The sequence below is a fragment of the Patiria miniata genome, unplaced genomic scaffold (assembly GCF_015706575.1).
Source record: "Patiria miniata isolate m_02_andy unplaced genomic scaffold, ASM1570657v1 HiC_scaffold_27, whole genome shotgun sequence".
Taxonomy (NCBI): Eukaryota; Metazoa; Echinodermata; class Asteroidea; order Valvatida; family Asterinidae; genus Patiria; species Patiria miniata.
This window is the reverse complement of record NW_024037066.1, coordinates 6,179,397-6,207,119: the sequence shown is the minus strand read 5'-3', so window position 1 is coordinate 6,207,119 and position 27,723 is coordinate 6,179,397. Positions and strand designations below refer to the sequence as shown.

General features: G+C 39.3%; 3 protein-coding genes across 7 annotated transcripts; 1 reads left to right on the top strand and 2 right to left on the bottom strand.

The window, feature by feature from the left end:
* Window positions 1-470: 470 nt before the first annotated feature.
* Window positions 471-5,746, bottom strand: LOC119734433 (60S ribosomal protein L28-like). 2 transcript variants are annotated; one of them, XM_038207937.1, is made up of 6 exons: window positions 5,639-5,746; window positions 4,104-4,209; window positions 3,205-3,264; window positions 2,786-2,852; window positions 2,276-2,394; window positions 471-769 (listed from the first exon to the last, which is right to left on the bottom strand). In XM_038207937.1, the coding sequence occupies exons 2-6, from the start codon at window positions 4,191-4,193 to the stop codon at window positions 677-679; spliced, it is 429 nt and encodes a 142-aa protein (XP_038063865.1). In that variant the 5' UTR covers window positions 4,194-4,209; window positions 5,639-5,746; the 3' UTR covers window positions 471-676. The 2 variants fall into 2 exon arrangements, with proteins under 2 accessions (XP_038063865.1, XP_038063864.1); XM_038207936.1 differs by lacking the exon at window positions 5,639-5,746 and adding an exon at window positions 5,341-5,364.
* On the top strand, window positions 5,735-9,174 carry LOC119734432 (polyadenylate-binding protein-like). 4 transcript variants are annotated; one of them, XM_038207933.1, is made up of 6 exons: window positions 5,735-5,804; window positions 6,344-6,659; window positions 7,191-7,303; window positions 7,442-7,559; window positions 7,799-7,896; window positions 8,853-9,174. In XM_038207933.1, the coding sequence occupies exons 2-6, from the start codon at window positions 6,448-6,450 to the stop codon at window positions 8,969-8,971; spliced, it is 660 nt and encodes a 219-aa protein (XP_038063861.1). In that variant the 5' UTR covers window positions 5,735-5,804; window positions 6,344-6,447; the 3' UTR covers window positions 8,972-9,174. The 4 variants fall into 4 exon arrangements, with proteins under 4 accessions (XP_038063861.1, XP_038063860.1, XP_038063862.1 ...); XM_038207932.1 differs by lacking the exon at window positions 5,735-5,804 and adding an exon at window positions 5,831-5,908; XM_038207934.1 differs by lacking the exon at window positions 5,735-5,804 and adding an exon at window positions 5,837-5,922.
* A 1,469-nt stretch (window positions 9,175-10,643) lies between these two features.
* LOC119734265 (protein odr-4 homolog) lies at window positions 10,644-27,561 on the bottom strand. Its single transcript, XM_038207657.1, has 12 exons — window positions 27,373-27,561; window positions 26,906-27,037; window positions 26,056-26,255; window positions 25,157-25,193; window positions 24,634-24,774; window positions 23,648-23,749; window positions 22,727-22,804; window positions 22,315-22,434; window positions 19,989-20,094; window positions 19,068-19,250; window positions 18,340-18,447; window positions 10,644-17,594 (listed from the first exon to the last, which is right to left on the bottom strand). Exons 1-12 carry the CDS (start codon window positions 27,466-27,468, stop codon window positions 17,524-17,526), a joined length of 1,374 nt encoding a protein of 457 aa, XP_038063585.1. The 5' UTR covers window positions 27,469-27,561; the 3' UTR covers window positions 10,644-17,523.
* Between the last annotated feature and the right edge of the window lie 162 nt (window positions 27,562-27,723).

Below are 27,723 nucleotides of genomic sequence, written 5' to 3'. Positions count from 1 at the left end.
TGTATTGCAATCCCATGAGAATTGTAGGCTTGCAGACGTTTCAGAAGGAGATTACATACATGTAGACCACACTCGAGTCCATGAAGTGGAGGTTATAAAAAAAGTATTCAAGTTTTGAGGTTCTGGTATCATTGAATAGAGATGGAAAAAAAACTTGTAAGAGTGTATATTTCTATTGCTTCCTTTGCTAGACCAATCAGTGGTGGGATTCGCTATTCGATTTCGATTCCATGTGGCACCACACTCGTCAGTTTTTGTTGGCATGACTGTGATGGGAACTTCGGTTTATTCAGTTTGTAAAATCTGGTTATGCTAATATTTTTCAATCTCAAATTCTCCTGTCACTAAGAACAATACTCTAATTTTGTGTAGCAGCAGTTTGCAAGTTTGAGATAATGTGTAAATCTCTCTTGCAACTTAGAAAAAACAACAACTGAAGAACAGAATAAAGACAACATTGAAAGCAATTCTTTCTGTTTACATACAGTGTGATTTTTATTGATGCCTCTCTTCCTTGCTCACTCCAGTTGATATAAAACAAAAGATGTTATGATTTTTTTTTCAATTTTTGCATATGAGATTCCAGATGTGCAGTCTTTTATGCAAATTATTAAGTGATTTAAGTCGAATCTGTTGGTTTCAGTGCTTCTTGGGTAGTACCATGATTGAGAGCATTCTAATGGCGCTTGGAGCGTGAGCCTCGCTTCTTCCTGAGTGGCATGACCGGCTTCTGACTGCGGAGGATGGCACTGGCACGTCTCAGTGCAGCCTACGTACACAAGAAAAAAGTTGAGTATTTTTTTGTGTTATAAAAATATTGACCAGACCTGCACATTTTATCCTCGGAAATGGTTGTCCCCGAGTCTGATTTATATTCCTTACTACCCTTAATCTGCCGATCTTCGATCAATTTTATAATAAGGCTTTGGGTCCTAATTGTAAGTACTGAGACTGTACTGTACACCTTTTTATTTTACTTTTTTTTGAAAAGTGTCTAGAGTTATGGTTAAATAAAAGGCAATCTGTATGTCAAATGCAAAATAGATTTGTGTACGATAGCCATATGTGACCCGCTCTGCAAAAATGAGTCTGATGTCGCATAGCTTGAATTCCAGCTTTTACCACTTTTAAATGGAAACAGTGAAAATTTGCTCAAAATTTGGATTTTTTGTTTTTGTTTTATTTTGGTTGTTTGATAGTTTTAGTTCAGATATCTTACACAGAAATTTAAATATTGTAAGAAAAAGACTAACAAATTTATGATTGTTGGTGCTTTTCTTGGTTAGTTACAGTGTATTTGTAATTTTTAAACCCTTTTTTCTTCATTGAGACATTTCTTGCTTTGCAAAAACTTGACAGAATTAAAAAAGGCACAACAGTACAACCAAATGTCCTAGAGAGGCCCATGATATACCAAATGAAAGCTTATTTCATTCCCATTTTATTAATGTAGTTAACTCAAAATGTCAGTTTTGCCACAACAGACTCATTTTTGTGGAGCGGGTCACATATGTGTGAGCAAAGGATTTGATTTTAATTGTTTTGTTGAAAACATGCACAACTGAGGTTGTGTTCAACGGTTTCCATTAATGCTGTAATGGTAGGTAGATCATTTGTCATTTGTGCATTTTTCTTCTTTTGAAGCAACAAAAGTGCTCAAAATCTAATGACATTAACCAGATGAAGTTTTAGCTCAGTCAATGCTGTATATTTGGAGAAAACAATAGTGTAGGATCTCGATTTCAATTAAAAAGTTACACAGTCATGTTTTGAATTGCTCTTGAAATCAGTATCTGGGACACGTTCTCATTCAGCCGATTGCAGCTATACGCGATGTCACGCACTGAACCAACGAATAGCAACCGCGCGCGCGTGTGCATCGTGTCAACGCTTGTGTGCACCCATTCACAGATTCGCCAAATTACAAACCAACTACTAACGAAATTTCCAAAAATATGTTACTTGACGCATCTTTGGAAATGGCCTTCTGCAATTGTTTTCTTCAAAATGACAGCATGCCAGAAGGAATAATTTTACAAGGAGTTTAGTACCATTACTATCTTTAAACCAAGTAAGAGTTTCAACAATACTTTTGACAGTTACATTTTGGAATTGCAGTAATTGTTAACATTTCTTATCAGTGTTTTAATTACAATTCCAAGACCTGTAGCTTGAAACAAAAACAGGCATAGTAAGCCTGCTTTTGGGAAAGATTTGATAGCAAGGTTGTATCTCCTGGCAAATATTTTCCTCCGATTCTAACAAGCCCACTCACGTTCTTGATGTCCCTGCGGTACTTGTTCTTCTTGAGGACATGGCGGATGGAGGTCAGGGTACGACGAGCGTCCTTCTTCAGCTCAATACGGCTGTACTGCTTGGCTGGCTTGTTGGCCACTGCACAAAGGAATATCAACACAACCAAGGTGAGATTGACAAAAGGTGATGCGATCAAGCTAAATGAGTCGTTTATCAACCCTGGTCAATTTTTTTTTTTTTTTTTAGAGATTTGAAAAGAGCACAATCTCAGCATTACTGCTGTGAAAACCGCATGCTGGTACCATCTTTAGTTCAAAAATTATGGAAGTCAGAACACCAAGAGATGTGATGAAGTGATGTGATGAAGTGGCCCTATTTTGGCCTGAATCTCCAAATGAAAGTTCCTGACAAGTAAATAATCAAAGTATGCATTGCATTGTTCTTGAAGAACAGTAAGACATCTCAAGTTGAGTAGTGATGAACAAGCGATAAAGTCCGAGAAAAAAAATGAAGAGAAATTGAGCCTCACCTCCCCTGATTTTCTTGGTGACGAGAACAACACCTTTGCCATCCTTGGCCGCCTCAATACCAACGGTCTGGAGAAAAATGATAAAGAGCCAACAAATATCACTGTAATGATACATCATTAACATCCTGTGTAATGGGTTTTTTTTCTCATTAATACAACAAGAGGAGAAACGGCCTGAAATGTTTACAAAAACAACAAGGTCTCTCTATCAACAAATGAGTCTCGGTCTTAAACCACTGAGCTTCCCTATATCATAAGCATGACATAAATGCTACAATTACTCTTCGTGTAGATTGTTCTTTATTGAGGAAAAATTGCCTTTTTTCAGGGGAAAAAGTGCTTTGCTAATTAAAGAACAAAATCTCACAGAGGAGGGAGTTCTCCGAACTAGCTTAGAATATGGCAATGCAAGTACAAACCTTCCTGTGGATCAGCCCATTGAACTTGAAGGTGTTCTTGTTCTTCAGGTTGTTGGGCTCCTGCGCATGGGACAAATAGTACAATAACCATGATAAAACAAGATTTTAGAAGTATAGAAAAGAGTTAAGATTACAATATAATTTTTTTTTTGGGGGGGGGGTTGCTTAAGTTAGTCATGAAGAAGCAAGGCTAGATTAAATTTAAACCTGACCCTCCTCAATCCTCCAAAGTCCTCCAGGCGGTTTTGGAGGATTGTGGAGGATTAAGGGCACATGGACATTCAGTATCAGTTGATTTTGGAGGATTGTCGATGAATGGTGTTTGAAGAAGAGGAGGATTTTGGAGGATTGAGGATGAATGCATTTTGAGGCAGGGGTGTTGGAGGATTTTGAAGGATTGAGGCAGTGGGTATCCTTCACTTGAACATACATGTACAGTCGACTCTCGTTAGTACAAACTCTGTTAATACAAAATTCTGGTTATAACAAACATAAAGCCTTGGTCCTGACTGTGCATTTATGTGCACAATGAATGGGACTGATGTTCCTTCTTAATACAAAATTCTGATATAACAAACAATTTGGCTAGGTCCGAACGAGTTTGTATTAACGAGACTCGACTGTAAATACAAAATGTTGGAGGAGTTTGGAGGATTGAGGATGGTTGGTAGCAAAAAGGGCCCAGGGGGTTAGGGTACAAGCACAAAATGTTCCTTCATGTACTACCATGTACTACTTCGCAAAATTGGTTGGGCCTACACTGAATAAAGAGAATGAAATGATATATTTATACATTTGTAATAAGGTGAAGATTTATACTGCCAGGTTTTAACCTAAAAGCGGAGGTCCAATTTCTGGTAAAGATTTTTTAAACTCTGAAAAAGCAAAACATTTCTCACAGAGCTGAAGGTCAAGCCATTTCCCTTCTTGAGGAAGCAAGAGTTGTTGCGGATTATCATCCACTGGAGGTCAGGGGCCGCGTTGTTCATGACTGCTGGATAGATTCTGAAAACATAAATGAATTGCCGTTTGGGATACCATGCAGATAATTGGAAATGTCTTGGATTTGGAAAGGTGGTGTCGGGCTCTCCCAACAATTGCCCAAAAGGCAAACATTTCTCACTCCCACATTTAAACATAAGCGCGATGACCCTGCATCATTCTGGGTAATATAAGAGAACGAACACTTTGACTACTCCTAGAACTATGAGGCTCCACGTAGTGGAGCCTCATAGGTTCAGAAGCCCGCAAAATTGTTGTCAGCACAAAACACTAATTAAGTACAAAAACGTCCATCCCAAGCAGGCCGCTTTCCACAGAACCGCTGCACAGTTTGCCCCTAAACTCCATACAATACCTCATGACATACTCACGTTATGTGCACCCAACAAACATCGGTGGATTCTGTCTGTTTTTCGGCAAAAATGATGAAAAATATGCCCTTTCTGCACTGAGCCAACCTAACACTTGAAACGAGCACGCGTGCAGAATGATCGCAGTTATTTTCGGTTCGATCGCTCGGAGCGCGCCGCGGGGGGTATGGTGTAGGAGCGGAACGATAGTATGCACATGCGTACAAGTGCAAGTGCGATCGAACCGAAAATAACTGCGATCATTCTGCACGCGTGCTCGTTTCAAGTGTTAGGTTGGCTCAGTGCGGAAAGGGCATATTTTTCATCATTTTTGCCGAAAAACAGACAGAATCCACCGATGTTTGTTGGGTGCACATAACGTGAGTATGTCATGAGGTATTGTATGGAGTTTAGGGGCAAACTGTGCAGCGGTTCTGTGGAAAACGGCCTGCTTGGGATGGACGTTTTTGTACTTAATTAGTGTTTTGTGCTGACAACAATTTTGCGGGCTTCTGAACCTATGAGGCTCCACTACGTGGAGCCTCATAGTTCTAGGAGTACACTTTGACGCCATCTAAACGAAGGTCATTAATTGCAAAAATGATGATAAGACATGAATCTGGGACTAAGAAACATTTCCAATTTTATTAGGAAATAGGCCTAGGCCTTCTTAAACAAATTTCTTGACTCTCCATAGACTTTGTACACAATTGCGGAAGTGGCGTCATGTTGCAACATTTATTCCCAAATTCTTCCCGGGAGGTGTTCAAAACTACATGATTACCTCATTCTGATTATAGATGGTGAAAACAATGCTACATATTAATTTCTACCAACAGGACAACACTTGTCCGGAAACTGGGCAAGAACATCCACACTGCATGCCATTTCTAATTTACATTGCACACACTGCAAGATGCGAAAAAAAATGGCACTTCTGAAACACCTTACAACATAAATCTCTCTCATAACAATTCTAGAATTTATGATTTTTGACATCAATTAATAATTTGTCATTAAAATGGACGAAAAGCGGGGATTAATAGATACTTTATTGGTCATTTTTAGGCACATGTTCCAACCTTTTCACGTCCCGCAACGAAAAGGACTAGTCTGGTATGCGGAATTGCTTATCATAAGGCCGCGATGCAAAGGTGCGCGGCGGGAGCCGCACCAATTTCATCAAGGATTTTTAAACGCCACGAGAGGGCGTGCTCTATAATTTCTGGTCTGTCTGTCCAGAGGCAGGTAGGGTTGTTGTTGTTGAGAATTAAGGGAGGGGGTTGACACATTTGGATATGAACCAGAAATTGAGTAAAGGAGCTGTTGGAGAGGGATACACTTTTTTTACAGTTAGATATTTACAGTATTGGCCATGTTCTTAGTACTTTTTCATGCATTTCAAATAAGGTCGGGTCTTTAAATATTTCAACTTGCAATCTAGCAACTGGAGTTTTTTGGACATAAAATAGAGCTTAAAAAAAAAGTAACAAAACAGAGTGTGGTCATACTTGGCAGAGTGACTGGTTCCTGAAATTCCAATCTGATCATTGTGAAAGCTGACAATGACATCCAAACTGCTCAACGGACGGACGTGAACAGCTGTTACTGGTGAAGCTACTACAAAATCTCTGGACAACACTAGAGCTGGAAACATACCCTATAAAGAACTACACTGTACACATTATCGGCTGTGTGATATTACCATGGAGGAATAAGAATTCTTATTCCTCCATGGTACCTCCATGATAATAATATTACATAACCTATTTGTAACCTATTTTCAGCATCCAGAAACTGGAAAAGCATGATGACAGTTCGGTCATAAACAAATCCACGCTGGAAGACAGGACCAAGAACCTCTTTTGCACATCGAGAAATAATTGTCACGATGTTGCCGGGAGATTACGACCATCTTCCAGATGCCAAGCAGATCCTAGGCGAGCATTTGTTCACCAAGGTGGAAGAACTGTACCCGCAACAGGCCTCACACATCACCGGTATCCTGCTGGAGGCCGGTAACCAAGAAGTGATGCGGATGCTGCAGGACGAGGGTCTTCTGAGGAGGCGGGTGGAGGGGGCCAAGAGGGTCATTGATGAGGAGTAAGGCTACAGAGCTCCTCTCATTTGCACATTATTATGCCCCAACTGTATAGCAATGGTCCCAACTGCAGTTTTGATCATCTCAACTATAGTTGGGTCGGTACCAAGTTAAAGCCATATTCATACTTTACGTGAAAGCAAGTGAGAAGCGAAATTCATGTCGTCAACAGTGGTGGATGCTTCAAACTTATTATTGTTGACGTCACACATTTTTGCTTCGCTTTCACTTTTGCGTGAAATATGAACCGGGCTATAGTTGGGACAATACTATAGGCCTACATGTAGTTGGGACATAACAGACATATCAACAATCCTAAGGCCACCATTCAGATCCATTTTCATAGTTCTGCTATTGATATAGTTCTATGCTTACGATCATTGTGAACATCAACTGTACATTGTACAGCCACTGATATATAATTAAGTTTAGTGGCTGCGCCGGCTTTCTTTAAGCAAACGCTAGTTTGCTGTAGGAATCAAAGACAACCTGTTAAGATCTCATCCAAAACTATTTGCATATTGTTTTCTTAGATGTGCCAAGACTGAGGGGAATTGTCTCGAAGCCTCAGCTAAAGACAGCTTGGGAGAACAGCTTTACTTCCAAGTACAGCAGCTCGGCTCACACCACTGTGCCAAAGTCACAGGTATAGAAAGCAAAGACTTTGGATTGGATGACCTGACTTTTTGTTGACTAACATTGACGTGACTTTAAACACGGCTGCTTTTCATGCCCTCTCCAAAAGCTGTAACAAATGTGTCTTTGATGTCTGATAACTTTTCAGGAATGCTTCTTGAGCTCAGTCCAGATACCATCAACAGCCTCTTAGCGTCGCCTCAAGAACTGCAGAGGGCAGTGCGGAAGGCAACAGCAACACTGCTGCAAGAGCAACCTGAAGATGGGTACAAATGTATTTTTTGTCTTCAATTTCAACCTGCTCCATCGTTAATAACGCAGACTTTGCAAAACCACTTGAGTTTTCTCACTTCATCACGCACACTCAGAATGATATGGATCATTGGAACTTGAGTTTCTTAGTTGAGAACACCTAAAACCAAAAGCTGATCTTTTGAGAAACAATTGACATCTGATCTGACATCCTTTCTTGTTTTTACTCCTCGATAATTGATTTCATATTAAGATATCGGATTGAGATGGATGAGGAGAAACAAGAACTCGGAGAGGAATTGTACTGCATCATTGAGGAGGCACACCCAGAGCTCGCTTCAAAACTCACCGGTAACAAACTTTGATTGGGGTCCCATTTTTATGGCTCTGCTTCTTAACCCATTTGCGCCGGACATACACGCAAACAGTTTTGCAGTATTCGGAATGGATGAAGAATAAACCCGCAGGGTGCGAGGCCGGAAATATCTGTCAGCGACCTGCTCACAGTGAGCAAGGCCGGAAATATGAGTGTGCTGCCCGAGAGTAATGGCTTCACCCCGCCTGGCTTGAGGTCGAGTGAAAAATAATCCCGCGCTAACTGGTTAAATTAATTTTTTTCTTTACCAGTTAACGTCAGCAGGAAAACCATGTTCCAATTTTAACAGAATTCTTGGTTAAGGATTTTCAGCTTGTGCAAATTCATAAGGATTCTGAGCTGCCACGCTAAGCGGAAATTATTTTATGCTTAAAGGCTGTAAGCGCAGAATTGTGATCATAAACGCTGAATTTGGTTGTAAGCAGAACCATGACATTGGGGAATTCACCCTTTAGTACTTGTATTACATTGCACTGTCACTGTATGTCCTCATTGATAAATCCATAACACCACAGCGTGCTGAGGCCGTTTGAGGCGGTATAAGGAGTAACAGGCACTTGGCGTTGGTACAAGTAATCATGGGTTAATCACAAGTCAATTTTATAATTTTATATTAATTTTCTAGAAAAAAGGCTTTTTAGTGTGTTTGGATATTACATGTACATTTATTACATGTACATGTACAAATTATCAAAATGGAGGAAAAGTTTACTACACTTTTAATCAGGCATGCAACTGGAAATTAAGAGGAAAATTCCAAACCACAGAAAACTTTGTACAGTATTTTTTTCAATTTGTAATGGCATTGATGAGAAGTTAAAAAAAAAATGAGAAGTTTAAAAAAAAAACAAGGACATCAGCAGATATGAGAAAAATTTGCATGCTTGAATTTAATAAAAGGTTTTCAACTACTACTCATTTTCAATTGCAGGTATGCTTCTCGAAATGGATGCAACCCATCTACGACAACTCCTAGATCATCCCGATAAATTGAATGAGAAAGTCCAGCTGGCTCTGGAGACATTGAAAGCGGCTTGTCTTCCGACGTGATCCGCAGAATAAAAAAAAACCGATAAACACAAGCATCTAATAAGCCATTTGCGAGCTAAATTTGAATAAAATCTGGAACGCTGACTTACTCCAATGCTTTGTGCGTTTTAAGTTTGCATTCTCCCGACCAAAATGACGTACTATATCATGTGATTCGGGGCAAGCCTTATGCTAGCAATCCCCAGCTCCAGCATGGCCTGGTGTCTTTGTTCCATTCTCACCCATTGTGAAGAATGTATTGGTGCTGAGCGTCTCTTACGTAACTATGCAAGAGCTTGCCCCGAATCATGTGATTAGCAACAGTGTCTTTGGTCTGGAGAATTCAAAGTTAAAATGTGCCAAGCATTCTGAGCAAGTCGGTGTACCAGATGTTTTTTTCAAATTTAAATAAGAAATGCAAGTGATTTTTCCAAAATAAACATTGCCAGGGACGAAATTGTGTTTTGTGATCAAAGGTTGTGCATGCATGGTTTTCTTGAAAAGTGTAATATCCACCGAGCTGAAATTTCACCAGGTTATGTTTTGAACATTCTTTGGATTTTGAGTGATGTTATTGGAATGAACAAAAAAACATGAAAAGCAAATAATCCTATATGCTTCGAAATGTTAGAAATCCAGATTTTATGTAATGTTGACTGTTGTAGGACTTGCAAGCTTCCCAAACCTTTCAGTAAATTAACAGTAAGTTAAAACGAATACAAACAAAACACTGACAAATGTAAATATGTACTTTTCATTAATATTTATTTTTGATACAACAGGATCTATGTACATATTAATGGAGTAAAATCATTAAGAAACGAAAATTGAGTAATTTTGATAACTGCAAGCAAGTTGGCAAGATAAAACAAATTGCTTTTCTTTTTATATTTTAGAAATGCTATGATCTTAATCATAACTAAATACCATGCGGTTTTCTTATTCTCCCGAATTGGTTATTAAAAAAAGTCAATTAGGACAACAGGAAGATCACAGGGATATGAGTACAGTCAAGTCTCGTTATAACGAGTTTGTCCAAATTGTTTGTTGTATCAGAATTTTGCATTAAAGGGAAAATACATTTGTAAACATCAAAAAATAAAACTACCAAATCATTTTGAAATACCTTGCTGGACTGTTAGTGAATGACAGTGTAAAGCATCCTGTAAAATCATCTGGTATACTGTCATTTTCAAGAAAAGTGGTATTTTTGTATCAATTTCCAACGCTGATCGGCCGATCAGCGTTGGAAAAAAACTGGCTTTTTTTTCAAATACTGGCCCCAATTGACCATCGCACTTGTTTGCAATCGATTACAAACCTATGAACGGGTACGAGCCAGCTAGACTGGTTCCCTGACCTTACAATTCCCCAATGTATGTAAACTGCTCTGTTTCTTCTTATATGGAGTCAGGGAACCAGACTACAGGAAAATGATTGTTTTTCTTGGTTTTTATAGCATTTTCGAACCCAAAACCTCAAAAAAGTCAGTGTAACTATATTTGCTATATATTTCCAACCCCCCAATTCCATCCATTTCTGAAAATTACAGTAAAAGCAAATGATGTATATTCCCTTTAAAAGGAACATCAGTCCCATTCATTGTGCACATAAATGCACAGTCGGGACCAAGGCTTTATGTTTGTTATAACCAGATTTTGTATTAACAGAGTTTGTACTAATGAGAGTCGACTGTAAATGGAACTTTGCGGTTTAGATGGTGAAATGTGTTGATGTACAATTTCTGGAAATATTTTTGTAATACATAAAGTTCTAAAAGATCAAAATGCTTCAGACTTATTTCAAGTACATTGTACAATGTAAAAACTTCAACAATTTGACAATCAAAGCAGTTCTTTTTATTGCAATGAAGCACGATTACTGTTCAATAAAATCAGTTAGAAAATAAACATTATTCCATCATCTTGGTAATCCTTTCAATTCAAATTTACCAACACCAAGATCAACAAAGACTGGTTCTGGTGCATTTCACCCATTTAGAAATAAACATTGTAATATAGCCATTTTATGATTACCGTACATACATGTGTGATGTTTAACCTTCTTAATATATGAACGGGTTTTGAGAAAATTAAGGTCAATAATTGTCAAAAAATTACAAAAGCCCAGACTTTGACAATACATGAACAATCTTGATTTGAAAAAAGAAAAAAAAAAATCTGTCGTCTAGAGTTCCCACTGTTTCACAAAATCAGCCAACTCAGAGAGTGCATCAACGGTTGAGCCAAGGACGATTGTTATAACTACCAAATAGATCCCTCTCAAAGATGGCCATCTCTGTAGGAGAACTGCAACTGTGTAGTTTTGTAAATGTTCCAAACATGTGCTTGTTGCTCGAAATGTGTTCAAAATACGACGCAGCCAATGCGCGTTATGCAAGGTGACGCTCAAAATGTCGATGCATGGGGCTGGTCTGTAGGAAATGACGTCATTTGAGAGAGACCTATACTGTACAAGTAGAGCCATTTAGTGCTTTTAAACATTTTGGCATTATTTTGAAATTAATACGACTACAAATGAACCACTTGGCCAAAACAAACATGCTCATGCACGCACAACATTTTCCTGTACAATAGAGGTTCAACATAATGACCTAATGCATTGTTTACATGAACGTTTCGGTATGGGAACTGAGCGCGAGGGGAGCAACTGATCTTCCTTTGAAAACCCAATAATGTGACATTTATCTGGTATACAATGTCGACCTCTTCATCGACATCTCATAGTAAAATTTCATTCAACCACTGAAATTTACTATTGATAAGATGGAATTTGCGTCGAGGTGATGTAAATCATTATTTAGGTTTTGCTCTTCACTGACGTATAAACACTGTATACTCAGTGTGTTACCTCCCTAGTGAAAGTTGAAAAAAAACTTGATTGGGTGGGACTAGAACCCACGACCTCCTGCTTTCAAGTGCAGACATCTTTAATACCACTCAACCATCAAGATTGCGGGATCAGTTGGCTGATTTGAATCAGTGTTTATACTTCGGTGAAAGGCAAAACCTAAATATTCACTGAAATTTACATGTTGCATAGTCAAGAAATTTACATTAATACTACCACCAAAAAAAGGATGAAAATAAGCGTTTAACACTAGTTTGCATAATTTCCGAAGTAGACAAGGTATGACAGTGCATTTCCTAGTTAAAAACTTGGTATGGCCAACTTAAAATTAATTTTTAGGTTTTCATCACTCAGATAGACAATAATTTCAGTTGGGAGGGGATGGATATGTTTTATATATCCCAATTTTTCACACTTGAGGGGCCGAAGTCCAATGTTATGGTAATAAACCTACAGAAGAGGTGATGCCATGTTAACAGGGTCTAATTTTGAAGATAGGCAGTACTCACTAAAAAAATATGGGGAAGATTTAAGTCTTTTACATCACAACTTGCGAATGGGAAATGCCGTGCCAACACTGTCGGTATCTAAAATATAAAGCCATAATTGTATTTAAAACCTAACACAACCCACTGCCTGAGTAACTTGGCTCCGGTCAAAACTTCCATGATTTCTCTCTTAACTCTACCCATTTTGAGACCCCATTGTCTCAAATGAAGAAATGAACTTCTCAGTGACATACCATAGAATAACTTGTGTGTAATTTGGTTTTATTGTGCATTTCCATTATTGTTTATTGTTATTTTGTTCCTATCTTTCAGAATTATATTTACTAGTTTTTTCCCCACTTTTAAATTTATATGTACATATTTTTAAAGTATTTTTTATTGTGTGTAATTTTTGTCTGCGCGTCTATTTTATCTTTCTTGTTTTTTGGGTTGGTTGTAGATTTTATCATGTTGATTTTACTTTTTCTTTTCTTATAAGTTAAATTTCAAATATCTTTTTTGTTTTACAGTTTACATGATTACTTTAAGTTTTTATCTTTAAATGATTACTTTTAAGTTTTTATAGTATTTTATATGGAAAGTGGTTCAAGACGGGCTGTAAAGTCTTGATTTTGTCAAAAATTTATAATAATAAAATAATAACTTAATGTGTTGTTCTTACAAACAATTTTTATTCACAAGCAAATTTATAAGAGGTGTCTCTGAATGGGATTGAGCATTATTTCACTTATCAAGCTAAGAATCAAGAATCTCCAGTTCTCCGATTCCAAAGTGCCCAGATTATTCCTGACACAAATTTGTCTGATTAAGACTTGTCTGAAAACAGTGTTTCTCTCCTTGATACCCTGGCCCAGAAAGTTCAAAACTTCCCCCAGTCAGATTTCAATAAGAGACTGAAGTTCAAACTCCCATCAGTCAGATTTTGATAAGAGACACAGAAAGTAAAATCAGCCCCCGGAGCAAGAGACAAGCAACCAGTCCAGAAACATCGTCTAGATAATGAGGACTACAGATTTGCCTGAAAACTAGCAGTGTTCCTCCAACACTTGTTTTGTGACGAGTCTCATGGAACAAGCAAATCACCCTATTGGAGAATGCCGTCAAGACCAAGAACCTGCCGAAACACCTACAACCAGGCTGCACTCCCCACTCCACCTAAAGGTCATCATCCAGCTCCACTTCATCCGGTATTCCCTGTGGACAACGGTCTCCTACCAGCATTCCAAGCGACGACGAATCACTCCTTCTATCCTGTGAACTAGACTCTGTGGCCCGTCCACATCAAGATCCACACCAACCACGGTCTCACACAGATTATCCGAGGAAAAATTCAAAATGGTGAAACTCCTGTCAGAAAACGTCAACACATTGACATCTGCCAAGGGTCACATCACCCGCCAAATACAGCTCCTTTCCCGGTCAATCGAGACTAACACCCCACCACCTTTATATATTAGGTTAAACTATGGCCACCACGTCCACACAGATCTCTGAAATATCAGAGCTCATTCCAGGATCGCTGGAGCAATCTCCAGAAGAGAACGTCCTTGCTCTTTACAAGAGTTACACTAGAGGAATACCAGCACCAACTACACTTCACCGAGGCCAAGCTGACCAACACCAGACGCTCAGCACAAGAACAGCTTGCTGCTTTCGAGGGTCAAGATCACATCACCGCTCAACAGTTGCTGAGTTTCTTCACAAGACCCCATCAACCAACAAGAGGCATCAAAATGAAACGACAATATTAGTCGGTCTCTTACTACTAAACCAAACGGTCCTTTTCAGGACCAACACAGCGGTATTATCATGCACTACAGGGTCGCAAGAAGGACAAGAAAATAGGACAATTTGTCTCCAAAACCAAGGTTGGACTGTCCACATCAACTGGCTGTTGCAGAATTACCTTAACAACACTACAAATGTATTGAATTTGTATGAATGAAAACTTCAGCAAGATCGAGTCAAGCAAGAGCAAGAGAAAGTGCAGGAGCAAGAGCAGCTAGCCGCCGTCTCCATGCAGTTCCACCGCATCTAGCATCTCCTGTGGGCAACGTTCTCCCACCGGCACTCTATGCGACGATGAGTCACTTCTCTTGTCTCTGGAATTAGATTCCGGCCTATCCACCAACAATCTCACACTGACTACCCGACGCAAAATTCAAACAGGTGAAGGCTCTAGCAGAAACAACCAGATACAGCTCTTGTCCCGGTCAATCGAGACTACCACACCACCATCATACATCGAAGTTAAGATACGGCCACCATGCCCACATCGGTATCTGAAATTTCAGAAATCGCTCCAGGAATGCTGGAGCAACCTCCAAAAAAGAACATTGTTGCTCTTCACAAGGGTAACGCTGGAGGAGTACCAGCATCAACTACACTTAACCGAGGCCCAGCTCACCAATGCTAGACGCTCAGCCCAAGAACAGCTTGCTCAAGACTCCAGGTTCTAGATCATCTCACCGCTCAACAACTCTTGAGCTTTTTCACAAGACCCTATCAACCAACAAAAGGCATCAAACGAAAGCGACAATACTAGCCGATCTCCAAACCATAAAACCTAACGATCCTTTTCAGGAACACCTGGAACTATTTTTATGTTTGTTTTTGTTTGTAAATTCAAATCAGAGTGCTTGTATTATCATGTTTTTCATTTGATTTAATTTTGTATTGAAGCTGAATGTTGTTTGTCAAATAAATACTTCTTACCATACCATGGACTTCTTCAGACTAGTAAACAGAATCCCGACACTTCTCATTGACAACCCTCAAGATTTGCCTGATGATCTAGTGTGGATGTACGAGAAAATGCAGGAGGACGTATTTCCGTTCCTGTATTTGGAAAAATGTCTGGCAACTTCTCAACACTTCTTGACAATGACAACCTGCAAGATTTGCCTTTTACTGGGATGATCCACGATCTTCTGTGGATGTATGATATATCTTGTTACTAGTTGTATCTATGTATTTAGTATTGTATCTTTTTAGGTGGTATTTTTATAGTATATGTCTAAGAGGTACGTGTATATAATGTTAGTGTGGTATATATTGTGGTATTTTATGTTAAGTATTGTACAGAAGCATACATTGTATGCAAGAAGAAGAGCCAAGATAACCCTATCAACACGAAGAGCTCCACCTGGGCTCAATGTGGCATGATCTTTCATGCGGAGATGACCCCCACTTTCTAGAGAAAGCAGACCAATTATATGTAGTTTGGCAAGATAAAAAAAACCCATGTCATTCTACTGATAACTTTTGGTGATTGCAGCCTTACCACAAAGAAGATTCGCTGTAGCAAGAGCGAAACAGGATTTCGGGACATTAATAAACCCAGCTCGGTCGTGACGTACAATAAGAACATGGGAGGGACTGGTCTGGCTGGTCAATGTTTTCAGTATTACACTCACACACACCGCAGCATGAAATGGTGGAAACGTGTATTCTTCAATATGCTGGACGTAATTGCTGACTGCCATGGTATTGTTCAACACTATAGCTTCAAATCAGAAAATGAGCACTCTAGAATTTCGGGTAAGTGTTGTCGAGGGGTTACTGTTAGGTTGGAATGGCAATACAACACGGCGTGGACAGCGACACTTTAAGATCAACATAGCAGCAGGAGGGATAGACCAAGCACACTATCCTGGTAAAAATCCATCCGGTAAAAAACATGACTGTGTTGTTTGGAGCAACAGACGTTTGCCAAACCGCCGTAAACAAACACGCATGATTTTTAAACAGTGTAATGAACCAATATGTGTCATTCCTTGCTTTGCCTTATGGTCTACCCACAAAAAGGCAGGTTTGAATATTGAAAAAAAAACTCTTTGAGAGTAAAAACTAAAGTTGAGAATTCCGAGCATGTGACAGAAGGAAAAAGTTAAACGATAAGGTTGTAAAAAAGGGCAATGGTAAGCATATATTTGGCTGCAACTGTTGCAGCTTTTGGGGGAAAATTAAACACTGCTTGTTTTTTCAAACTATTTTCTGGTCAGTTTGAGAGTACGTGGTGGACTCATTTTTGTTTTCTTTGAAGGGAATGCACTGTCATACCTTGTCTAAAGATAAACAAGAACAAACTCAAATTTCCAAATTTTTTGTGCAACTATCTATCAATTCGTACAGCAACTTGCATTTTCATAGAGAATGCATCATCACACAGACTAGGTGGATTTGTACTATTTGCTAGATCGCATCTTGGCCAAGTGGTACATACTATCGATGCATATTTGTTTCTTCCTATGATTTATACATTTTCTATTAAGGTGGAGTTTGCAAAAATTCCTATTTTTAAAAAGTGCTTATAATTAAGTTGCTCGCTCAAAATTATTTTCAAGTTTCACCCCGAAAAGGTAGATTTGTTTTGTTTAAATTGCTAGTTTACTAGCAATACCAAAGTAATTTACTTTCCAAATGATACATACACAATCTTCCATGTTAAATTATGGAATAATTACTTTCCAAGGTTTTTGGTATGATGTGCAGCCTGACATGAAATCAGGCATACCTTTTTATGCGTCATGGGCGCAAAAAAAATCCAAAATAAAAGCTTATTTAAAGAGATTTGAAAATGTCCACAACAGAAAAAAGAGTTTTTTTTAATTTAAAAAAAATTACAAATTGGAAAAAAAAAATGGTGAAGAGAAAAAAATGAATATGTCTAGCACAGAGAGAGCAACTTTAGTCTTCAGCAAATAAACAATACACCTTATTCACAAGGCAGCCATTTTTGATCTTATTCCCTGAATGCATTTTATAAATTGTAAACTGTTGAATGGGATGGTACCAGACTATTTATGCATTCCAAGCCTCGCTTTCAATTTTTTTAAATGTTTAATCACAAAATTATTCATCAGAGCAGACAGAAATTAATTTATTAATTAAATTTCTTTCATTGCTTTCAATTCCATTTTGCCCTGCTTTTATTTGAATATGGCCGACTCATGAATAAAGCCTATTGTGAAAGTAAATTTCACAATCTGTATGGCATGTCTGAAGTTGAACCATGACCAAAGAAATTACCGAGACAAAGAAATTGACAATTGCCAAATCAACACTAATTTCCTCATGAACAATAGATTCTTACAGATTTTGTGGACGTGGTCGGCCTTGCTCCATTGCTGGATAGAAACAGCTTCCTCCGTGCTGATTGGTGGAAACGTTACAAGCCGTGTTCTGATTGGTTCATTCTTGTTGGATGACTAGATAGGACAACCCAGCTGCCAGCAGAGCACCTGCAGCTCCTAGTGCTGCACCTATGATGAAACAAAAATCATAATTCACTTCAAATTGGAAAACTAATTGGTGAAACCTTAGTCCCTTTATTAAAAACAACCATTTCTCAGAAAAAAAGTTGGCTTCCGTTGGCTTCCATTGTAATTCCATTGTATTCAAAGTACCTTTTAGTTTTATATAATCCAAAGAAAATCAAGATAACCAACTTTTTTTTTTTTGACGAAATTTTTGAGAATGATTCCGAAAATGTTTTTAACTTTTTGGAGGGGAACTGAGACTAGATATAAGAGCATGGACGCTATTGACGACTATTTACAAATATGCAATTTTGTCGTGCAGCAAAGTCGAAGATGCACGTGTGTCCAAAAATATGCGATATGTCACATGATATTTTTTTTGCCATCATTTACAACCAATTCGTTGAGGCACAGGGTCCAGGTGAAAAACGTACATTACGTTTTGTGTTGCGCAATAATATCACTTCGAATTTAGTTTTGTGATAAGTCGCACAAATGTGACCACGCTCATTGATTTGTGCACATTTATGATGCGCATGTGTAAATAGACCTGTAACTCTTTTGTCGTACAAAAGCTATCTTGGAAATATTTTGTTACTTTACTTCATAAAAGTGACTGCACAAAAGGTCTACGTTTGCACAACCCTTCAAGATGGCTGCCATGCAAAGGGTCAATATCGGACATCACGCACAACAATAACCTACTGGTCTAGCACCCAGACTACTATTGTCAAACTGGAATGCTTACCTATATATTTGACCGGTCTTCTCTTGCGAGCCTCCTGCTGCCCCTCCTCGCTCTCCGCAGCCGACAGCGAGAACGAACTCCGGTCTGATGCTTCCATATCACTATCATCTACGGGAAAAAAATTGAGAGAAAACAAATATGCGAAGACTGATATCCAACAGCTTTTACAAAAACAGACGGTGACAGTTCGCTTTGGGACTAAACTGTGCTCTTTTATTAATTTCTTGAGTTATGATCATCCAGAATGCACATCGACTTCAACCAATCTTTCATTCATTGTAGTTACTCAAGCTTTATAACGGAATGAGATAATAAACGTTCCAGCTATCTTTTATTTCATAACCGTAAAAGTTGTGTGATTTCCCTGTTTGTCAAAAACCAACCTTTTAAAATCAGTCATTTCGCTATGTTACTTTGTGTTACTTTAATTTTCAACAACAGTATGGCATGCAAATTCTGATCAAAACCAATTTGGGCCGCTGACTGTTGAATTTGATCGGCACAGTTTGAATATTGAATTAAGTCTAAATTAGAATGAACAAATACAAAGCCCTACAGTTTTCATCCAATAATCTTCCTCAAAAAATAAACTCCGGTCCTATTTAAAAGAAAACTACTCATCAACTCTATAGACAAGTCCAATAACACAAAACATTTATCTTTAAAAAAGCAGGGTTTCAAAGATCATATTTTCTTACTAAAAATGACTGTTTTCTGACTTAACGTACCTGGTACTTTTTCAGCCTCCAGTTCCAACTGCTCCTCCATGACCTGAAGGTTAAGAAGCTCATTCAGCCTATCCAGTGAGTCCTGTGGCGTCTCATCACGGAAGGCGTAGTCGCAGACGCTGATGTGCGTACCGGGCAAGGTGGCAAAGACACGCTTGGGCGTGGCTATGGAGCAGGGTGGTTCTGCAATGGACAAATTATAAATGATGGAAAAGCATTTGGCGACGAGTAGCTCGTGATAGTGGGTGATTATCCTTTGAAATTTGCAGCCTTTCTTTACAAGTCACAACATTTGTCACTCAAAAAAATCTCTTTTTTTTTAAACAGCATAGCTTTCGTGAAATAAAATTATTCTCTGGCTTGCATGCATTTCAACTTCAAAAAAATTTCAGAAATCATAAAAGTGACAGAAAAAATTTACACTGATCTTCAACAGGATGGATATATTGATTAAAACAAGATTACATGAAACACAACAGTAACATCTAAACCTCTAACAAAATGTGAACAAATTTAGATTTTTTTTATAGTAAACAGAGCACATTCCATCAAAATGAAATCGGGTAAAGAACAGCCGATGAACACCTGTGAAATCTAGATCCATCATCTCCAAAAACAACTTCTTCTTGGTTGGTTCATCTCCTAAATACTCCGCGTGGGAGTTTATACAGGAGACCAGAAACACCGGGGCAAACCCCTTCTCTTAACGATAAGTGTCACTAGGTTCTTTACGTGCATTGGATTACACAACACCTACGACTTTACGTCCCATCCGAAGGATCTACTATCTGATTAAAATCAACATAAAGGAAACATCTACTGTGAATGATTGAATGCCTTCAAATTTGAAACCCTACTTCCAATTAAAACTTTACACAAAACACATTTTTTTCTCAAATAATCGTTCAACCCGGCTCGTACCTGTGTCCACTTCTTTGACTTCTTCCTCCGTGCTGCTCTGCCGTAATTCATCTGATAACAGCTCCAGCCTCGCTTGCAAGCTACGAATCACATCTTCCTTCACTGCCTGTTTCCAAAGTCAAAAGAAAAACATTTCTCTAATAAAGTATTGTACCAGAATAACAGCATAGTCGTGTTAAATTTTTCAACGATGGCTTAAAAAATCTGAGCAATAATTAAAAACGGTAAGACCTGCTCAACACGAGTCAACATGCATGCAATGACTGGGGCAACACCAAGAATTTGTCACCTAATTTTAGTCATTTTTGAAGTGCATCAATGAATGCATATGAAATGCCCTGCAAATCCTCTATCACAGTACAATGTACATGCAGAAGACAGAACAAGTGTAAAACATAGAGAGACCTGCAAGTATCTTACCAAATGAACAAACTTGAAAAGTTAAAGCAGTAACTTCCAAATTCTACCAATTCAGTGGGATTCTCAATTATCCTCAGTACTAACAAGCAGCATGTTATCAAATCATGTCACTCAAAATGTCACTTCCTCAGACTCGTGTTTCAGCCTTACTGCAACATTCTCCCAAAGCAAAATGAAAGCTACTTCTACCAAGACACAATTTACACCATAGCAAGAGCCACAGTGCAAAGGCAGTCAAGTAGAAAGACATTCCCCAAATGCCAACTGTGGAACAAAAGGGAAGAGTCAACATAGAAAAACAGAGACTTGTAGATTGGACATCAAAAAGCCCACTACAGAACAAAAGGGGCTGTCAATCAAGAACATCAGACACAGTTAAGGGGAGCTCAAAAAAAGCCCACTACAGAACAATGGAGGGTGTCAATCAAGAACAGCAGACAAGAGAATAAAAGAATGCTAAAAAAACCCACTACAGAGCAGGGGGGGGCGTCAATCAAGAAAAGCAGACACAGTTACATGTAAAAGAAAGCTCCAAAAAGCCACTACAGAACAATGGAGGATGTCAATCTAGAACAGCAAACGCAAGAATAAAAGAAGAACTAAAAAGCCCACTGCGGAACAAAGGCGGTGTCTATGAAGGTACACCCAGCACTATTTGTAACAGAATGGTACCCCCATGTCACTTTACCCTATACACACGGTAGACTTTTTCTACCTAGCACACCCTAGCTATTTGTGACAGAGTAATACCCCCCCCCATGTCCCTATACCCTATACACACCATAGACTATTGCTACCTAGCAACCCCCCCCCCCCCATATCTCAAAAGAATTCCTAAGACACTGGTCCCACAATTACCACAGGGGGGCCTCTGTCACATATCTTGCTACATATGTCTAAAGATGCATGGCTGCTGTTCCTTCAACTGTCCCTACACCACCCTCTCTGATCCTCCAACAAACCTTTTTTGTGTGACTTTTTCCAATCAGTTCTTTCATTAGAAATATGCCGATGTTAAAATGGGCAGCTGTATGGCTACAATGAAAATTGTCACCAAGCTTGCACAATGCACAGTGACAGCTGAATTCTTAGTTATAGATCAGTTGCATTCAGCAGCAAACTTTGAGGGGTGTTTTGTTATGTTAATTCATTACAATGGATGCACACGTGGTCCACTCATATCCCCGTTAAACAAAAACACACACCTCCAACATGGCTGCAGCGCAAACTATCTATACTTTTACTTATTGTTTATTTAACTGTAATATTTCTTTGAACTGAATATCTTCGGGTAACAGTCATTGCTTTATTTTCAGTTCCGGTTATCAATTAACCATCCTGCTATTTAAACAGCCACAGACGGTCAAAATTTCCATCCACTTCCCCTGCAATACGATAAACACAGGCTGGTCACCAGCAGTCAGATCATATGTCAAGCAAGCACTGTGACGAGTCAAACTCAATCAACAGACCATGAACAGACAAAGCAGGCAAGTTGTGGGCACAGCTGGCTTATCAATTACCCACAGCCAAAGCAAAGTTGTATTGAGTTACATAAACAGTCACGGCCAGTCAATCCTGCTTTATGTAGGCTGGGAATTCTTAACTGTTGAAAACAGTCACTTGATTGATTTTGACTGAAAGGACTACTTTCGCACAGAATGTATGTTTGCATAGGAGGGTTAATGTTAGTATTGTTCAAGATATAATTTCAATGTATTGCTCACGAATTAACGCTTCTCTGGTCTGGTGACCAAAACAAATATAAACACAGATCTGATTCTGGCAAGATGCAATCAACCCCCTCCCCCCCCCCCCTCATCCCCCTGCCCCTCCCCCTCCACACTGGACACATTTGTACCACACGAGGGCTTTGATATGCGCACAGCCAATAGTAACTACTCACCTGTATTGCCTCTTGCACTGTAGCCTTGTTGTGCACATAGGACCTGCTCTCCATCACCCCATGCACCTGTATACGTGCACTGCAGGGACTGTGCTGAACCTTGTTGTCACATTGTTTTATCTACAAAATGCAAAAACACAAGGAGGGGGGGTTACATAACCACTGAAAATATCTTTACGTTCCCACTAATATTTTCATTGATTACTATAAACTCCAGACTCAAGAAAATGTGAAATAGAAATGACCATGCCATTCAAATGATCAAGTGAGAAAGACACACCAGCCGATTTAGCTAAATTCATGATTTGTTTTGCCCCTCCCCCCAAACAACCTGAAAGTAAACTCTGTTCTGTGCTTGGCAATATATACATGTTTTGTTAAAAATTACTGTTTGCAAAAAGTAAGTACTTACATTTTGTGCTAGAAGTTCCACTGAATATTTCAAAGCACTGGCCCCTCCAGAACTGCCAGTCTTCTTGCCAGACTTACGCTGCATGTCAAAAAAAAAAATTGGTTCTCAGTTTTCAGACATTTGTACTTTATAGACTTTAGACATTTGTAATTTTGAAAATTGAAACTTAAGGTTAATACATCGATTCAATGATAAAATGGATAATCATTACAGGGACTTTTTTTTGTTGGTTCAAGATTATTTCAAAGCGTTGCACAAATTTGAAGATTTCACATAGCGAACTATAGGCTCCGTGTTCAAGTACCCCCTCAATGGTCACAAAAAGGAGAATTGGGGGAGACCACTGGGAGAGACATTCAAACGCATTGCCGACATCGCCTGACACGCACACGAAGACGCTACAGGTTTTTGCACATTCAGAATAAAGTTAGTCTTGCACACATCACACCGTATGATCTGTTACACGGTACCCTGTGGAGACATGGGTATAATAGGGAACAAAAGATTGAATACGTCTCCACAGAGCAATTTCTATAGGTGAAAACGTCTCCACAAGGTTATCACAAAATAGATATATGGGTTTTACTCAAAAAGTAGGAATTTCCAAGGTGTGTTGATCGTCGCAAATTGAAGTATTTTATGTAAGGGATATTAAGTCCGAATTTCAGCCACGGAAATTAACTCTGGTTAAAATAGGAGCATTTTGAAACTACACTTTCAAACTCGAAAGCTTTAGTACACGAGAACAAAGAAATGACTCCACAAGGATACAAATTTCAGTATGTCTGTGCATGAACCAGCCCACACACGCTGTGTGTCTCTCACTGAGACTCTCAAAAGCAGTCACAAAATGCTAGTTTTCGTGCAAGAAGTGAATACTATTTCTTATGGATGCATCCACTAATGTTCTTCTTACGATACCTTGGTTTGTGCCGATTCTAGACTGTCCTGTGGATCTCTGAGTTGACCGTTGACGATGGCTAAGCAGTCGTGGATAGTTTCTACAAAAGGCGACAATCCCGCCTGTTGAAGTGATAAAAGTAACATAATGATTAATTGATGATAATTTGAAGTTGGCTGTATTCAAGTAAAACACAAGGATCCCAAGCTTAATCATGCATAAATCTTCCTCTGTATGTGATACCTTTGAGGGGCATTGAGCCTGGGCTCCATACCTTCCTCAATCCTGCTAAAGTCTTCAAAACCTCCTAGTGAATTTTTAAGAGAGTTGGAATTAACCCTAACCCCCTAGGGTGATTGATTAGGACCTTTCTTATCCTTATGGTAACCTGTATAAATGAACAGTTGGACTGTGTTTATTTGTGGTATGCCTAACCCCATGTAACACATAATCAGTTTATTAGTAAAGTACTCATCATATAGGACTCGTTCAATGACGGCAATCTCTGTAGGAGAATTGCAACTGCGTATTATACGCAGTCAAGCCCGCATTGTGCAGTGTTGAAAATGTTTCAAACACGCGCGCTTGTTGCTCGAAATGTGTTCGATATACGACGCAGCCGATGCGCGTTATGCAAGTTGACGCTCAAAATGCCGATGCACGTGGATAGTCTGTAGGAAATAACGTCATTTGAACGAGACCTATTGAGTTTGACTGGATGGGAATAGTCGGACTATCAGTTTGATTATCGGTTTGTCTGGATGGGAATTGCTAGGGTTAATTAAAGAAAACTCTGGCAAATTATGAATTCAAATTAAGCTTTGAAGTTCAACTACTCAAAGTTGGTCATTTTCTAAAATAGAATCAAGCTAAAAATCTGTAGCACTTAAAACAACTTTTGCTTGAACGGTACTTCAATCTTGGTCAAATGGGATAGTGTCTTGGACATTTTTTTTTTAGAGAGACACTTTATTTGAGAATTATGACATTATTGGTTCTAGCTTACCGAGATCTGTTTGCTGTACTGGCCGCAATCTGTGGCCTGATGCTGCACAGGTACCGTGATGTCAACGTGTATCCTGCAATGCAGGTAGGGCCATCGGGAGAGGAAACTCTGAAACTTCCAATCGGCCGGTCTTGCTGTACTCTGATAATCAACACGCAACATAAGAACAAAAACAAAGAATAAGACAGTGATAAAAGTGAGCGCTGCTGTCTATTCCTACATGTACAACTATTCGCAATAAGTTGATGGCAAAAACTGAAAGGGTACCCCAAAAACAGCCGATTCAGATTCATCCGTTATCAAGTTTTACCTAGATGCTATTTCGCCTTCTACATAAGCTTACAGTACTGGCAGCATGAGAGAGACAGAAGTGTTTACATGAGTTAAACCTCCTCCATAAACGTGAAATAAACGGATCAACCCAGACGCAGAACAGCATTTACAAATGGCCCCTAAATTCCTTTTATCTCCGAACATCACAGACGAATATTCATGTAAATTATACACAATGTCTCCAACTTACTTGTGGATTCGAGACATCAAATGTGCGGCAGGTTAACCTAAGAGTATGGGGTTAAGGATAATAAATACAGTAAATACAGTGAACGACATAATTATGACACAAACTCAACCACCGAGTTGATTTTAAACAAAGAAAGAAAATAGAGTGAAATAGGATTTGAACCTATGACCTCCAAACTACTATCCAGAGACTCTACCAACAGTGCCACTTGGCCCTTTGTTAGTGGTCTTCTCATTTAACCCATTAACACCTGTACTACGTTGCTTTACATTGTATTTATTTCTTGATGAAGCCATGAAACCATACAGTGCCAGGTTGGTTCTGGGCGGTACAGGCTGTAACAGGCCAGGCGATTTGTGTCAGTCAGAGGTCTTGAAAATCAAAATACTGTGTGGCCAGCGATCCTGCGCAAAATGCCAGCAACATTCACAATGCTGTAAACACACTTATAGATTCCGTCCACAAGTACCCCCCTCAATAGTTACAAATCGTAGCGTCAGTGCAACAAGGTTGTATCTCCTGAAATGACATAAACGCAAAACACAAGTTTCAGATTGTCAAAAGGTCGTATCTCACTTAAAATAACCCAGATGTACACGCAACGTCAATGGACGTCGAGATACGACGTTGTTGCACGGAGCGTATTCGCGTGAGATACTACTTCATTACAGAATCGAGTTACAACCTTATTGCACTTATGCGACAAAATGGAGAGTTGGGGGAGACTGCTGGAAGGGACACTGCTGATATGGCTGACTCTTACAAGAAGACGTAACAAGTTTGTGCACATTCAGGGTAATGTTAGTTGTGCGCACTTCACGCAAGAACAAAAGTGGCCACAAAACTCCATCTATGTTACTGCATGCAGTCCACAGACGTTAAGGGTCACTCAAGGATACTTTCTCGTAGTGTCACAAATCTGCAGCATGGTCCAGTCGGTGGAGTTCTCTCCTTGCTCCAGAAGTTTGTGCTTCCGCAGCAGCTTGTGCACAGCAAACAACACCTGCCTAAGCTTAGCCTGAGCGCTCTTCATCGCATCGGGCGGGGCCAGGGCAAACACGCCCATCACGCCAAGACCTCCTGGCAGCATTCGGGTCACCTGTGGATAGGATGAAGTAAAGGAAAATGTAAGGCCTGCTTGTTAGAGTTTGGGACTAAGAGGTCACAGATCAAGGATTTACACACCAGCTGCTGATGTTGTGTCCTTGAGCAAGCCACTCCGCTCCAACAAACACCTGCTTGTTAGAGTTTGTGGTTGGTAATTACCAGATCAAGGATGTGAAACCTTATGCTGGCTGTGTGTTGTGTCCTCAGGCAATCCCATTTACGATTGGGCATCCTTAGGGCACTCGTGATGCTTTTGGTGCAATATACGTGAGTTTGTCAAGAAGCACCAAAGAAATATCATGAAACAGCACCACCAACCGACTGGTGGTACTTCTTTCTGAGGATGACTAGTGAAACTAGTCGAAACGTAAACTAAACTACGTAAGTAATTGGCTGTGTTTATAGAAAATTCATTTACAAAATACCAAAGAGAGTTTAGGGACAAACTGTGCAGCAGTTTTCTGGCAAATGGCTACATTTTGATGTACATTTTTGTACTTGTTGTGATTTCGTAGTACTAGTACTAGTAGTAGTCGTTGGTGATTCGTTGGTGATTCATCTATGGGGCTCCGCTATGCGGAGCACCATAGTTCTAGGGGTAGTAGAAAGTAGCCTCTGGTAACAACACAACGCAGCCCGGACCTGTCTTGCATGCTCAGCAATCCAGTGCTCACTGACGCCCTCTAGTGTCGTCTGTTTGTCAGTCTCCCCATCTTCGGCTTCTTCTTTGGGACTCGGAACCAGGCAAACAGCAAAGTCTTTCTGACTGGTGCACTGCAATAATAGAATTTCAAGAAAAAGAATATTCAAAATTGTGGAAATGGAAAAATATGATTTTGAAAAGATTAGAAAAGGAAAAAAAAATCGGGTTTAAAATTGTGATTCGAACCATACCGCAAGGATCCCTCATGGTACAAAATCACCATCCTATCCAACTGAGCAAACAAACTGCTCGACAAATCCTAAAAATTCATGGTTTTATATGTTAAACACGTGCGTACGTATCATACAAGTATCGTAGAGGGCGCTCAACAACCCTAATGCGGATGCTGTTGTTTGGGAAAAAATAATTTGCAACCAGGCATTAATTTTGTATGAATGCTGCTTACATGACCAACAATGAGCCCGATCATCCAACTGTGAACTCCATACTGCCCATTTACAAACTCTTGCACAGCCTCATCAGCTAAAATTGTTTTGCCCATTCTTTCTGAAGTTAAAAACCGCTTTTTGTAGCTGCACAGCTGTCAATCAATGTCACAAGTTTCACGTGCGCGTAAATTGTAAGCGTTAAACATGGTACCCGCGCAATGCGTCGGAAAGGCTGGGTTTCAATGGACACCAGCGAAAAAAGTCAACAAAAACTACTACCTCACCATCTTATTATTCCTTTTGCACGTATTTATCCAAGGGAACCCGACTATTTGGAAACTTTATTCAGGTCTGGCTTCAGTCTCCAA

Excerpts from the sequence above, each read along its gene's own strand:
- LOC119734265 (XM_038207657.1), bottom strand. The coding sequence starts at position 27,468 with ATGGGCAAAACAATTTTAGCTGATGAGGCTGTGCAAGAGTTTGTAAAT. Across the intron at positions 24,775-25,156 it reads TTGATGTCTCGAATCCACAA|AGTACAGCAAGACCGGCCGA; the intron begins GTAAGTTGGAGA and ends GTTGATTATCAG. Across the intron at positions 17,595-18,339 it reads AAGACCGGTCAAATATATAG|GTGCAGCACTAGGAGCTGCA; the intron begins GTAAGCATTCCA and ends GTTTCATCATAG.
- LOC119734433 (XM_038207936.1), bottom strand. Across the intron at positions 2,395-2,785 it reads CACCAAGAAAATCAGGGGAG|TGGCCAACAAGCCAGCCAAG; the intron begins GTGAGGCTCAAT and ends TCCTTTGTGCAG. Across the intron at positions 770-2,275 it reads ACCGCAGGGACATCAAGAAC|GCTGCACTGAGACGTGCCAG; the intron begins GTGAGTGGGCTT and ends TTGTGTACGTAG.
- LOC119734432 (XM_038207933.1), top strand. The coding sequence starts at position 6,448 with ATGTTGCCGGGAGATTACGACCATCTTCCAGATGCCAAGCAGATCCTA. Across the intron at positions 6,660-7,190 it reads AAGAGGGTCATTGATGAGGA|ATGTGCCAAGACTGAGGGGA; the intron begins GTAAGGCTACAG and ends TTGTTTTCTTAG. Across the intron at positions 7,897-8,852 it reads GCTCGCTTCAAAACTCACCG|GTATGCTTCTCGAAATGGAT; the intron begins GTAACAAACTTT and ends TTTCAATTGCAG.